The sequence below is a fragment of the Poecilia formosa genome, unplaced genomic scaffold, assembly GCF_000485575.1.
Source record: "Poecilia formosa unplaced genomic scaffold, Poecilia_formosa-5.1.2 Scaffold15, whole genome shotgun sequence".
In the NCBI taxonomy this organism is placed as follows: domain Eukaryota; kingdom Metazoa; phylum Chordata; class Actinopteri; order Cyprinodontiformes; family Poeciliidae; genus Poecilia; species Poecilia formosa.
This window is the reverse complement of record NW_006799954.1, coordinates 3,603,373-3,617,986: the sequence shown is the minus strand read 5'-3', so window position 1 is coordinate 3,617,986 and position 14,614 is coordinate 3,603,373. Positions and strand designations below refer to the sequence as shown.

Sequence of the window (14,614 nt, the reverse complement as noted above, 5' to 3'; positions counted from 1 at the left end):
TCCAAGTGCCTCTGGCTCTACTCCTTTATGATTGTGATGGTAGGATAGAAAATATGTTGTTTTTTTTCTGGCATGTAGACCAGAGGAAATGATGTTATAGAGCAGGGATCTGGAACCTGCAGCTCAGGAGCCCACTGTGGGTCCTGAACCCTCCACAGCAGCTCTGTGGCTACTGATCATAACTGATCAAAACAACAGATGGAACAAAAAAATTGTTTTTAATTATGAAGTAATAAAAATGTTAATTTTAGATAGGCTTTTATGTATTTTGATGCAGTGCTTTACTAATTTACTTAAGCCATTTTGATTCTTTTTATATGGACATGGCAAGCTTTTACAATGTGTGCTGGAGACACATCATTTGAAACTGTAATCCAAACAATTTAAAATAAAAATAAACTGTAAATTTAAAAAAAAATTAGTTTCAGTTGTTAGGATTACAAATAACTGCCTGCCTGTAATTTCCTATAAAACAATAATTAACTCTTGAGTTTTTTTCTCCACTGGAGATTCAAGTTTTTTTTGTGTGTGTGTGTGATATGCTGCCTTTTTACTGGGGGTGCTAACAAATATGGCTGCATCAGGATTAAAATACATTAAGCAAAGTTTAAAATAAAAATACATAAAAAAAATATTAAGGCATGAAATTTGCTCACATTCTGTTATTCTTTAAAATGTATTGAACATATCCATATACTATCACTAAAGTAATAAAACATTGTTATAAACCTTTACAGCAATGTGGCTAATAGTTTCCATTTACTTGAAGGAACATGATTATCATGTAGCTTAGCTGGATTTCTCCTGTTTTAACCTCAAACGAAAGCCTGCAGTGAGAGACTGCAACAGTAAGACGATGTCAGATTATTCAGTAAAGTGTGCATAACGATGGCTGGTGAAACATTAACTTTTATTTCTTTATATTTGCACTGTGAGCGTTGTTTTATGGCCTTCCTGTCAGCATTCATGCACCCAGTGTCTATAAAAGAAAAGAAAAAAAAAATAAACTCTTTAACTCTCTAATGGTGGAAGAACTCAACTCTGCTGACTAACAGCTACTGTGACACATCTGTTGGCTGAGTGAGTGGAAAGGGTTTGCGTAAAACTGGACTCATGCTTGCCTTGACCTTTTCAAAACAGAGTCAAAAAAACAACCTTCACATAGTTGCTGAAGGTAAATATGAAAACAAGCAGGACCTTCTACTGTGATTACATGATAAATAGAGATTTCCCCCATGTGAGTTATTTCCTGTAATTCCTCAGAAAGTATCCCTGGAATCCTGCGCATCTTTGCGGCCCAAATTGAGTTCATCGATAGAGTTCATAGATGGTGTTGACAAAGAAAACACACTTTTCTGAATGTTTTGTAACTCTGTATTCTACCCTCTAGCTGACCTGAATTACACTGTTTTGATCCAAACTAGCAGAAATACCCTCAAGCTGGTAAACTATGAACTTGCGGGACTTGTAAAAAAAAAAAAGTTCAGCGTGTCACTTGACCCGTTTCTGTTCTCACTAGTTACAAACACAAACTTTAGTGTATTTTAATTCCACTTACTAGCACAACGTAGCATTTGTGAAGTGAAAAACAGTTCAGTTTTTTTCTTTTTTACAAATAAAAGCAGCATCTGTTTCTTATATCTGTCTGTACCACCTGTGCACATCTGAAAACTAGAGAAAAAAAAAAAGATGTTTGTTGAAAAGAGTTCGAGCTCACTCAGACTGTAAGTTGAGCGTTAAAGTTGGGTTTAGGTCTGTACTTTGACTGGGCCATTGTAACATACTCAGTACTTTGATCTGACCATTTCCAGTGCAGCTCCGACTTTATGTTTACTGTTGTTCTGCTGGAAGTCGAACCTTCTCTCTGGTTTCAAGTTTTCTTTGCAAAATCTAAATGCAGCCTTGAGATTGACCTGCAGTGAAGATGCTGGCTCTCATTTTGAATATTTATGATTTTAACAGGCATAAATGTTGCAGGTAAATGAATAAATAGGTCAAACAAAGTGAGACACAATGTGGACTAATCAAATATAACTTGAAGGATATTTTGTTACATTTTATAAGCAGACTGAAAAAGTAAATGTTGGTATTTCTATGACTCAGTAAGTGTTTAACATTTTCCATGAGAAACCCAAGTTATAAAATATTCATCTCAAATGGCTACACTGCATAGAAATCCTTTCTCTTAACTAGTGGTTACAGAAAGGAAGTTTATCTGATTTCTACAGAAGGATAAGGCTGCAGTGAGGCAAGTTTTATTTATCTGCACTTAGGGCAGAAATGACTCTTCGAATCGTAAAGGTTGCAGACCTCTAGTCTAATACAAAAGGATATTTTCTGGGATGCGGCAGCAGAGTTTCCAAAGAAGTTCATTGTTAACAGCATCCCGTGTCCATCCCAACCCTGGTTTTATCCCCAGGCGGAAGGATTTTAAATCCAGAAAAATGTTAAATATTTGCTTTTTCACTGCCGTAAAAAGTCACTAAATTGTCAGAAACCACCTCACCTTAACTAGTGATAAAAGTTTAAAATCCTTCATGGAAAAAGTTTTGATTTATAAAAACCTGAAGAAATGCTCTTGTTGCCTGATCTCAGGTTCGATGTTCGGCCGTGTTTGCAGTTCAAACATAGTGTTCCATACTGAGAATAAATTCAGTAAAGACGAAGCGTTTTTTTTTTTGTTTTTGTTTTTTTTGAGGCACTTAAGAGTGGATTTTATTCAGGTGTAGCAGAGTAAAGGGGTTGGCAACATGTACATCCCACAATTTGGATGTTTTTCTTCAAAAATTGTTTTGGAAACAATTCCTTTCACTTTACAATGATGCAGCACTTAGAAATTGCCCTGCTACAGTAAATCTACATACAAACTTAAATGTGCTGTAAGGAAATAATTAAATATCTAAGAAAAAAAAAAAACCTGAGTTGTTTTAGAGTTTAATTCTGCTCATGGAGGCAGTCAGCTGAGCCTCCAGGGCCATCTGGTGGAAGGTCCGGCTGTGTGTCTGCTGCCTGACCCTGTCCCTCAAGTGAAAGGAGGCCTGCACCAGCCTCCGCGCCTCCTCCTGAATCTGCTCCCTCACTTTTTGCAGCCTCTCCCTCTTCCCCTCCTTCACGCAGACGTAGTTCTCTCTGAGCCTCCTGCTGGCCTCCTCCTCTCTCTGGATCTTCTCACTCAGCTGCTGGTGGCAGACCTGCCTGTGTCTGCTCCGTTCTCGTCTCTGCTGAGAGCGGCTCCTGCGCAGCGCCGAGGTGTTCTCGGCGGCTCTCTCCATGCGACGCTGGCTCTGCTGGACCAGGATCTGCTTGTGCTTGAGCTCCTGGACCCTCTGCAGCTTGGCCCTCAGCTGTGCTCTTTGGAGCTGGACATCCTGCCGTGCAGCTCGCTCCCGCAGCCGCCTGTGCTGTGCCTCCGCAGCTCGGGCTCGTTTCTCGGAGGAACGCTGCAGCTTCTTCTCCAGCAAGTTCCTCTTCTGTGCTTCATCTTCCGCCATCTTCTGCTCCGCATGCCTCTTAAGCAGGATGTGACGCAGCATCTCTCTGTGATTCTCCTCCTGCAGCCGTTTCCGCTCCCTCTTCTCCTGCAGCTCTCTGGTCCTCCAGGCCTTCTCCTCCTTCGCTTCTGCCGCCTCCTTCTCCTTCTCAAGCTCCCTTTTCTCCAGCTCCATCTTCTCCCTAAGCAGTCTCTCCTGGTATTTTTTACGCTCCTCTGTCTGTTTCAGAGCAGCCTCCAGCTTCTCTCTGCGTTGTACCTCAACCACTTCCTTCAGCTTTCTCCATCGGTTCTCCTGGAACAGTATCTCCTGCTGGAGCTGTGCTGCTTTCTCGTGCTCCAGCCGCAGCCTCAGCCTCCTGCGGGCCTCCAGCTCCTTGTGCCAGTGTTTCATCCTCTGCTTAAGCCTCCTCCTTCGTTCTTTCTCTGCTTGGGCCTGCCTGGCCTCCTCCTTCCTGCGGGCCTCCTGCCGTTCCTGTTCCTCCTGCAGACAGAGCTTCAGGCGCTCCTGCTCCTCCTGATGCTTGGCCAGCATCAGAGCTGCTATCTTGCGATCCCTCTCTGGCACGGTGATGCATGTCTTCCTCTTGATTTCTGAGGTGATCTTCTGCAGTTTCCTCTCAGCAGACGGAGAGTATCTCAGATCTCCCAGACTGAAGCTGCTGATTGTGCTCCTCTCTGGGTCTCTCTTTGGAGAAACAAAGGAACAGGATTTTGCTTTGAAGCAAAGGTCTGCATAGACAGCTGGCTCTGCTGAGTGATTCTTCACCTTCTGTACAACTTCATAGCTCGAGGCTGCATTACTTCTCGGCCATCTGCTCCTTCCGGGTTGAATAATTCTCCCCTGCTCCTTGCTCCACACAGGCATAGGGAAAAGCTTTGATCGTTCCTTCTCATAGGATTCATGCAGAGTCCTCATGGCCTCATAAGGCGCAGCCTGCTGCCCTGCAATCAGCTCGTTCAGAGACCTAATTAGCAGCTGAACCGGTTTAATACCTGGCTGAGTCCTGGACTCCAGCGAGTGGGGACTTGTTATGACGTAGCTGCTCTTACCAGCTCCAGGCGGTTCAGAGTGGTTCAGATCCAGACAGAGAGCAGGTGAACTAGACCTCAGTTCCTCCATTGTAAAAGTTTAACCTGGTTGAAAGCCTCTTCTGCTCAGGAAGGCTGCTGAGCTGAGCGTCTGCCCTGCATGTGGAGCTCAGGAGGGGATTATCAGGTCACCTGATCTCTCGCTGTGTAGGATGGATTTATTCTTCTGATAACACCCAGGAGGAGCTACAATGCCGAGGACATTTAATTAGTTCTAACATAGGTTATCAACTTTTTGGTACAACAAAGTGGGAATTAATCTCAGTCAATATCCCAGGAAATGTGTTTTTAAATGATTTAACTCGACAAATCTGCATATAAAGACTTTACCTGTTACTTTAGTCTCCATGATCTGACAAAAAAAAAAAAAAAACTCAGAAGAGAAACTGATTGCAATCTGGCAAGGGAAATGTTTGTTTACCATGACAACAGTTCAGCAAATTAAAAATAAACACCAGCTATCTGTCCCAACAGATTCTCCTTTAGCACCATCTAGTGACTGTAACCACGGCAATTGAGCTGGATAGGCAACAATGGTTTCAATAAAATAAAAACAAAACAAAACAAAACAGGAAAACAATGCAAACAATCTGATTTTTGCCCTAGAGTGGCCGAATGGGCATGGAAGCCGCTTGAAAAGTTGAGTGTGGCCTTTAAACAGGTAGCCCAGGATGAACAACATTCAAACTTAAATGGCAATCCTAGAGACATTTTAAGTGCACCAGTCCCTCCTGCAACAAAACTCCCACATAACATGTTTCTGCTGCCTGCAGTACATAACTTTTACAATGGTGCTGAAAACTGGCTGACTTCCTGGTCTTGAGTTCTCTTCCAGATATTTGTGCTGATTTATTGTAATTATTCCATATTGCATCACAAGGAAGCAGTACATTGCCTTGAAATACTAGGTTCATCTCCAGTTAACTCAAACCAGACTGTTTAAAGGCATGCTAATATCATTTTGTGATTCAGCAAATTAAAAAAAAACATTCTGGTAATCCTATCAGTTGGTAATTAGTTATGATAATCTACCATCAGTTATGGCACCAAAAATAACTGATTTATACCTGCTGGCCCAAAGTTTGCAACCAGCTTCTGACTATGAGAAACCAGCAACCTCTTCCCAGTGTCAGAATCTCACTGTGGAAGAAACTGCACTAGGTTTTCTAATATGTCTCCTTTTTAATTGATGTTCGCATATAAAATACGTCAATAGAGTTTCATTTGCAATTTTTATATATTCGTGACATGTGGTAGATCTCAGCCAGCTGACCAAGAAAAAGTAGATCTTGGTCTCACAAAGTTTGGGTACCCCTGCACTGCACTAGTGCATCTTTTTTAGTCCAACAAAATTGGCGGTTTCCTTTTGCTTTTATTCTGAAAAGTTGTGCATGACGCTTCACGTCAACTTCCTGTGTTTGCACGCCAGAACTCTGTAGTTTGAATAGTTTTTGTCTGTTTTTAAAATAGCTTTGACGGTATTCTTTTAACAGATTTTTCAGAATTTTTGCTCGTGTTTGTGTTTTTTTGTACTTTATTCTGTTCGCATTACCATAGTTAAACAAAACCGCTAAAATCAGGTTAACGGCTAACGTTAGCCGAAAGCATCAGCAGTTAGCCGGTAGCTAGCGTTAGCTTTCATTTAGCACGAATCGAGAGCGCTTTATTCGCAGCTGAACTTGTGGGTTTATCAATTCTCAAAGGTAAATGACTTTGTGTTAACTTGTTTCTTAAATATTGCATGCTATGTTATGTTTATATTTAAACTCTGAACATCTACGACCCTGTCGTTACTATAATCATAGCCTGTTTCCAAACTTGCTGAAGGTAACTTTTGATAACTTTTCCCACACCTCCTCGTTTTGCTTTCGCCTTCATGTGGTTGCCCTTTCGTAGAGTCTGTTCTGCAGCAGACTAGAGATGAGAAAGGCCAGAGCGGGCGGTGATGATGAAGCTGTCCGGCAGAACGGATCGTCCAGCCGGAGGAGAACCGATCAACACCCGGGTGATGGAGAGGACCATGACTCGAGTTCCGGTGGTGTGCAAGACGACGATGATGACAACGATCTGGGCCTCAGGAGAGAAATCCGAAGCAAATACAGGGACCTCATCAACTCAGTGCAACGTGAGTTGTTACTGAGAGGCAGCCTTAACTATTTAACAAAGCTTTAATGCGCTCATAGACTTTTCTTTCTCTTACAGAAAACAGAGAAGACATGCTGAGTCCCTCCAACAACAAGCTCACAGAAGTCTTAGAAGAGGCAAATAAACTTTTCAAAGATGGTATGTGAGAAATAACGAGGTATTTCTGATTAGGATCTGCAAATTGGTGGCAATGTAATTTCTGCACCAAAGAGTTGAATGTCAAACGGCAAAAGAACTTCAAGAATTTTTAATGAAACCAGCATAATGTGAAGATTGAAAATTAAGACAGTAGTCATGTTTTCAAATGCTGAAATTCTGGGGTAATTTATGCACATCAGTTTAAATTTAAACCTGTAAAAAGTGGCTCTTCAAAATGACAAAAACATACATTTTTTTGCAATATTTTTATATATTACCATGAAACTGGTCACTCATGTTAAAGTTCTCATTTCTCTTGTGGTTAGTAAATATAAGATAATTGACTTGCAGTGATTTTGTATTTATCACAGAGGTAAAGTTCATTACGCTAAAATTATATTTTCATAATAGAGGCTTAGCATAAAATATCTTCTCCGACTTTTTGTTTTTTAAAATGTTACTCTAAACGCTGTGATTAAAAATATTGTTAAATTTTGAGGATTAGAAGTATTTATTTATTTATTTTTTGGTATTTTGATGTTTGACATTGTTAAATGAAAGACTATTTATTTCATTTAAAAATGTCCACTCGTCTTCACATAAACATGGCTTTGTTTCCCCAAACAAAAACAAATGGCGTTTTGAACATTATTAGAAAGTTTTCAAGCTACAACCTGGTACAGCTGATAGTTATGTAACCTTGTTAGTTGTCTAATCAGTTTGGGAAACTAACATTACCAGAATCAGAAATGAAACATTTATGTGTGTTCCCCATACCTAACAGATGCTTTGATAGTTTGATTTTAATATTCTATATTTAGATTTATGTTTTTTTTTTGTCCAGCATACATCTATCCTTTTGGATTAATTGGTATGATGTCACTTTGCTCTCCGTCAGTTCGACAGGCAAGAGAAGCGGCCCTCGATGCTCAGCTTCTCGTTGTGGCTACAGACTTGGGAAAAGAGAAAGCCAGCCAGCTGTTTTCTGAGGGGAGCGCTTTTGATCCCACTGCTTTTGCTGAACATCTAGTGAGTGTGTTTCTACTGGGACCTGGGAGAGCTGGAGAATCAACTGAATAGCTATCAGTATCAATTGCAAAGGGCTGCTTGAATGCATTATTTTATTTATTTATTTTTTGCCATTTGATAAGAGTTCTCACTACCCCGATGCCAATAAATCACATTTACTCAAGTATTCACAACTTTTTTTGCCATGGAGCTCAAACTCGAGTTGTTTCCACTGATCATCCTTGACGTGTTTCTCCAGAAGTCAAATTTAAGCTACAGAAACGTGTCGAGGATGATAAATGTAAACAGATTAACTTTGAGCTTCTTGGCAAAGAATGTGAATACTTAATTATACATTTGCAGAAATTTCAAAAACCTTTTTCCGCATTGTCATTATGAGGTATGTGTTTGTAGAATGCTGAGGAAAAACGTTAATTTAATACAGTGTAGCAAAAGTTTGTAATAAAGCAAAATGTGGAAAAATTGAAGCGCTGCACACTTTCTAAACAAACTGAGAACCTTGGTGACCAAGATGCTAACGATCACAACGTAACCGCGGAAGACAAATGAAATAAGAGTGAGGAACATACGAGTTAAAAGTTTCTGAAAACATCTCAGTGTTTAACAATAATATCATATTTGCATTGTTCTCTAATACGCTGCCCTTTTCTTTGGAGTACATTTTTTTTATTATTCATTGAATTGAACTGATGTGGCAGGAAAACATCTCTTCTTCTCCCAACAGTTGTCCTTCATGGGTCTTAACCGTCTGGAGGACGAGGACGATGAGCCACCGAATGGCTGTGCCGGCGATGGCTACCTCCCCAAAGACGCCTGGCACCGGCTGGCCAGGAGAGCCGAGTGCTGTTTCAGGACGGCGCCTTCTTTCCACTACATGTGAGTCTCAGAGAGCGTAACGCAACCGCACAGATTTAAAAAAACAAAAACCCTCGGGTTTGGCTTATGGTTCTCACATTAAGAAATCAGGAGAGAAAACAAAAACTCCATAAAATCTGTGAACTTGAAGTAAGTCACCAAACTCCTGAATTTACCTCTGATTTTAATAATGCTCATATTAGTCGCTGTAGATCAGAGCTTCCACTGAAATGTATTAATTTCCACATCTGGCATGTGGGATGATTCAGTTGGACAGGAGCGATTTCCTGAAGCTAATACTTGAAGCAGTAATAGTACTCCTAATTTTTTCCTTTTTCTGGATAAGTTAGAAGAGCAGAACATCAAGTTTGGAAGAACATTAGTATGTTTTGCAATAGTTCATTCCCTGTTTTCTTTGTCTTAAAGGATGACAATAAAAATGTCGTGAATTAATTTTGCATTCAGGTAATTTGTAAACTTAAGTTTTCTATCAGATTGTATCAGAAGTCTATTTTACAATGCATGTGTGAATCTTCTGCAAGGCAACAAAGTTTAGCTGTAAGTGATTCTCAGTGATCATACTAAATAGATCTGAACGAACTGCAGGAATTGCTCACATGTGAAGTGATTTCAGCTTCACATGTGAAGTGATTTCAGCTTCACATGTGAAGTGATTTCAGCTTCACATGTGAAGTGATTTCAGCTTCACATGTCAGATGGTTTGAGTCCCAGAATGGGCAAATGATTTTTAAAATTACAAAGCAAATGGCTGGCAAAAAAACTCAGCTTCAAGTGATCTCTTCCACAAAATGGAGCCAGAAAATTCAATATTTAGTTAATTCTCATTAATGATTTCCAATTTCCAACTTTGTTAAAAAGCTACATTTCTGACCAAAGGTGCCACAAACCTGGGTTAAATACATTCAGACGTTTCTGCATGAATTTATTAAAATAGAAAAATCTTTTTTTAGGAAAAATATTTCATGATTGTTTTCAGTCTCATCTATTAACATGAGAGTGAGTTAGCGGTTTACAAAGGGATCAAACACTTGAGTTCTTGAAATATCTGATCTGAATAGTTTTTATATTTGTAATTTTTCTCTTTAATTTGTAAACGTTATTACTTAGAATCTCACAACACTGACTTTATCTGAATTTTCTCAACAGGATGGGATCCTTCTACACGGAGCCACCGCCTCCGAAGCAGAGAATAGAGCGACAAAGGAAAGCACCAAGCAAAGAAGCCAAGAGGATAATGCCCACTCAGGTAGCTCCAGGCTGCACCATCATGGCTGCAGTTTGATACAAACATCTGAGCGGATCTCGGCAGTTTGAATTATGAGGATCGTTTCTCCGCAATTAAATTTCCTTTCGTATGTGCATTTAGCAGTCTCCTAATGAGCTTTAAAAGTCATTTAATCAGATTTTTCTATTTCAGAATATCTTATGTTTTACTCTGGCTACTTTTTTCTTGCATCTTTTACAAATTTAAACCCACCTAACGTAGCTGAATTTTCAAAGTGTCAGATTTTCTTCAAATATTTACTTTTATTTTATAATTTAGAGCTTACTCGCAAATTACAAAATGACTGACGTCGAGTCTCGGCTACTAACAAAATCATGTTGCATTTTAGCTAAAGAAAATGGAAGAATCTCATCAAGAAGCTACAGAGAAAGAGGTTGAAAGAATCCTGGGATATCTGAAGAGTTATTATCAAGATGACCGTGAGTTGGAAATCATCTTTACTGATATTTGCTGAGGATGTACAGATGTTAGGACACAGAGAGGTAGAGACCCTCTGCAGCCGCATCGCTAATTCCCAGCTCCAAGTTTTATTTATTTTTTTTCTATGAAGAAACATATTTTTTGGGGGAGAGAAGTGATAAGTTGTCAACCTAATATCTTCCAAAGCATTTCTTTTTTTTTTTTTTTTTTTGGACACAATTTAAAACCAAATTTAAGGAGCAAAGTATTGAGCAGGGGATTTCCTGACCTTTAGCAAATTGTGGCCGTTGTGTTCAAACATGAGTTACAATTGAGCAGCTGCGTGAAGAGTAGATAGTTCTGCCATGGAGACCAGATCTGTTGTACAAACTTAAAGTAGTGATATCATCTTGACATGTGAGCCTTTCTATTCAAATATTACAATAACATTTTACCAACTTTATTTTACATGACAAATTTTAGGTCTTTAAATGTGTCGTCAACCTCTGCTGTAACTTTCTATGTTTTTTTTTTTTGTTATAGCAAACATAGAAAGTAATAAAAAAATAACTTCTAATAAATAAGAGATTGGGATGTAAATAATGATTGTTTCCAGCTGCCACTTTTATGATCACTGGATTATGTTTGACCCAGTCAGTGAAGAATTAAAAACACCCAGCAGTAACACCTCCAGGGTGTGACAGGTTGTGACATCTTTTCATCAATCTCTGTGGCGTCTCGGTGTTGGATCTCTGGGTATCGGATCACCTCCGATTGTGGTCTGATCAGTCAGATTTCCATTCAGCCCGAGTCTGTTCACGCTTGTATTCAGAGCTGTTCTGTAATTTAATACCTCATGTTTGTACTCTGTCTGGAACATCTCAGTGTCTTGAATTATGCTCATGATTACTGTGTGTCTGCTTCAATACAGCATCACCAATATCATACTACGAATTTGTCATCGACCCCAACTCGTTTTCACGGACAGTGGAGAACATTTTCCACACGTCTTTTCTCATCAGGGTGAGAAATGTACCGTTTCTTCTAACTGAGCTTTGTCGCCCTCTAGTGATACTGAGTAGGTATAACGTTGTTTCTGGTTTTTTTCAGGATGGTTTGGCACGGCTTAAGTTGGATAGTGACAAGTTGCCTTGTATAGGTGAGTGCCTGAAGGATGTTTTTTGTTTAACAGTTTGGTTGTCGAATAACAAGGAAAATCTCATGGTATTAAATAATTTTTTTTCCCCTTTTATGTTTTTATTCTTTCAGAACCAGTAGAAGAGGGAGAGGTGGAGGCTGCAGGTTCATTCAGCCGCAAACAGTGCATTGTTTCTATCAGCCCAAAAATATGGAGGGTGAGCAGCTACAGTTTCTGGAAAAACAAATTTTGTTTCGTCATAGCCACGAGATGTAATGTATTTTATTACGTTGTGACAGATCAACACCAAGTAATAATAGTTATGAAAGGGAAAGAATCGTTTTAACTTTTTTCACAAATATTAAGCCCCATTTACTTTCAGACCCAAAAAATAAATTCCAGTGCCACCAATTGCCTTCAGAAGTTCAGTTTGAATCCAGCTGTTCTGTGAATATGAAGGTAGATGATCAAACAGCATCATGAAGACCAAGAAACACACCTGACAGATCAGGAAGAAAGTTGCAACTGCAGATCTACCTAGATGTGGCCGAGCAAGCGAATATTAAGCAGGATGACAGCCAAGACACCAGCTCTTACTCTGGAGGAGCTGCCAATATCCACAGCTCAGGTGGAAGAATCCATCAGTCGTTCACCCCAATAAATCTGCCATTTTTGGAAGGGATAGCAAAGCCGTTATTGATAAGAAACTGTTAAAAAGTCCTGATGTCAGTCTGTGATGATGCTTGTAGGGGAAATGGCAAACATGTGGAAGAAGACGCTTTGGTAAGATGAGGAGAAAATAACATTTGGTAGCCTTCACAAAACTTAACACTACATATCACTAGGCCTGTCCCGATAAACGATAAATCAATTAATCGACCTCATTTTAATTATCGGCTTTATGGTTTCTTCCTTCCTTTTTTTTCTTTCTCTTGATGACACTGAATGACAAAAGGCTCAACTCCAGTGCTCTTCACTGACCCTCCCTTCCTATTTCCTTAGTGTAATATCCAGCGCACACGACACGAGTGGTCGGCCCATTTTCAAAACCTGAGAGACCACAGATTAGCCGACAGAAATCCTAGGTATAACGGTTCGATCGTGCTGTGTGGTGTCCAGCCACACAGCCATTATTTTGGACTTGTAGCCCAAAATAATGGCTGCAAGTCCAGTTAACTAATTTTAATATCAGGCATTAAGCAATGCTCTATTAGAATCTACCTGTGATGCATGTGGCTAGAGTCAGCGTAAAGTCCTGGCTGAATGAAAATCATTATAACCTATTTATGTCACATTAACGAAGAGCAACTGAAAAGTTACCGGGTTTATCAACTGCAGTAGCAATTTGGCTCCAACTCCTCCCCTTGTCATTTCTATATTCTTTGCACGAAATGTTGAATAAATATTAATGTTGTTTCCACATATCATCTCCGATGTCCGCTGGATTTTGGGTTGCGCTGTGTCAGCTGTTTGGGATTCCCCTCGTAATTTCCCCTCAGAAAGGGTGGAGGAGAAGCCGTGCTTTTTGATTGGCTACCTGTCACATTAACGCTCCCAGTCGGGGAAAACCCCTGATTTAGATCACTGCAGGATGATCAGTAACGAAATCACCAGCGACAAATCTTAGATCGGCCAACGATCTAAGATTATCTTAAGGGGGAAATGAGGGCAAAAAAAATCGTGTAGTGTGAACTATTGCATTAGGTAGTCGGATGTGCCCATCTTCTCTATTTAAATCTAGTGATTACTGAAGGGCAATATAGTATACAGACTTCATATCTTCTCTCTTTTGGTTGAATGCAGTATTTATTTCCACTTTGGCTTTATGTTGTTTACATTTTATTCAAGTACGTTTTTTTGTTAATGGAGACTGAGATTCCATTTTATTTTTGTTTTTGTTTGTTTTGTTTATTTAGTTTATTAGTTCCAGTGTTATGTGTTCTTTTGAAAATAGAGTGTATCTACCTATGGCAGGAAATAGCGTGCATTATTAGTCATTTCCATTAAATCAGTGTCAAAAGGTATGGAAACAATATTATCGTTTATCGCAATAATTTTTTAGACAATTAATCGCTCAGCAAAATTTGTTATCGTGACAGGCCTACATATCACGTTGAACACACCATCCTCACAGCGACATTTTAGACGCACAAAAAATTATAGCTGCAAATTTTGACTGGTATAAGTTTTAACTCTGGGTGACTGAATACTAATGCGTGCCTCTCTCATGGACTTTATTTTTTATGTGCTGTGATATAATGTTGAAATAGTTTATGGGTGTGGATACTTTTGTACGGTAGTTTTAATTATTCCTAATGTATCTTTTGTTGTTTATGTTCTTGTTTCAGGAGCTAATAGATGTTTTTGAAATCAAAGAGACAATAATTCAGCCTCCAGAGACGCAGAGCGAGTGACGCGGCGCTTCGTCCTGTCTCACTAGTTTTAAATAGCAGCTTCTTTCTACGCCCGTTTGATCCCAAACACCTTTGTTTGGGTTTCATGGGACCAACTCATCTTTTTACTGTTTTTGGTCTGTAAGGGGTTTTTTGTGTGTGTGTGTGTGTGTGTATGCGTTGTTTTTTTGTTTTTGTTTTATTCATGTAGAAAAATAAATCTCTTTAGGATTTCACAGATAATTTTTTGGTGCCACGTCAGAAATTAAACATGACTTGCATTGTGTTTTATAGCTTTGATAATATAATGATGAGACAGTCTGAATCAGTCCTTCTTACAACTATTAAGCCATTTAATTAAAAAAACGTAACAGATTAGTTTAATCTTTAATGTTATTTGATGAAAGATTCAGTGTAACATTAGTTTTGAATACGTCTGACAGATTTGTTCCATTTTTTAAAAGCTTTTATCTTTTTATTTTCATCTTATCCACACCACTTTATGCCTCTATGCAGTCCTCGCACTTTGTTTACACTGTTGTGCTTCATTGAGAAAATGCGTAAGCAGCGTCCCTGTTACATGTTTTTGTTAATTAAAAATTGTTTTTGTCAAACACAAAGTCATTATT

General features: G+C 39.2%; 2 protein-coding genes across 2 annotated transcripts; one reads left to right on the top strand and one right to left on the bottom strand.

Moving 5' to 3' along the window:
* Positions 1 to 2,779: 2,779 nt before the first annotated feature.
* Positions 2,780 to 5,196, bottom strand: LOC103134138 (coiled-coil domain-containing protein 177). Its single transcript, XM_007546271.2, has 2 exons — positions 4,260 to 5,196; positions 2,780 to 4,178 (listed from the first exon to the last, which is right to left on the bottom strand). The coding sequence occupies exons 1-2, from the start codon at positions 4,611 to 4,613 to the stop codon at positions 2,928 to 2,930; spliced, it is 1,605 nt and encodes a 534-aa protein (XP_007546333.1). The 5' UTR covers positions 4,614 to 5,196; the 3' UTR covers positions 2,780 to 2,927.
* Positions 5,197 to 5,264: 68 nt separating this feature from the next.
* On the top strand, positions 5,265 to 14,599 carry nsmce4a (NSE4 homolog A, SMC5-SMC6 complex component). Its single transcript, XM_007546272.2, has 11 exons — positions 5,265 to 6,285; positions 6,479 to 6,707; positions 6,785 to 6,865; positions 7,764 to 7,894; positions 8,619 to 8,770; positions 9,917 to 10,016; positions 10,384 to 10,474; positions 11,386 to 11,477; positions 11,565 to 11,613; positions 11,724 to 11,809; positions 13,941 to 14,599. Exons 2-11 carry the CDS (start codon positions 6,503 to 6,505, stop codon positions 14,004 to 14,006), a joined length of 1,053 nt encoding a protein of 350 aa, XP_007546334.1. The 5' UTR covers positions 5,265 to 6,285; positions 6,479 to 6,502; the 3' UTR covers positions 14,007 to 14,599.
* Positions 14,600 to 14,614: the final 15 nt, after the last annotated feature.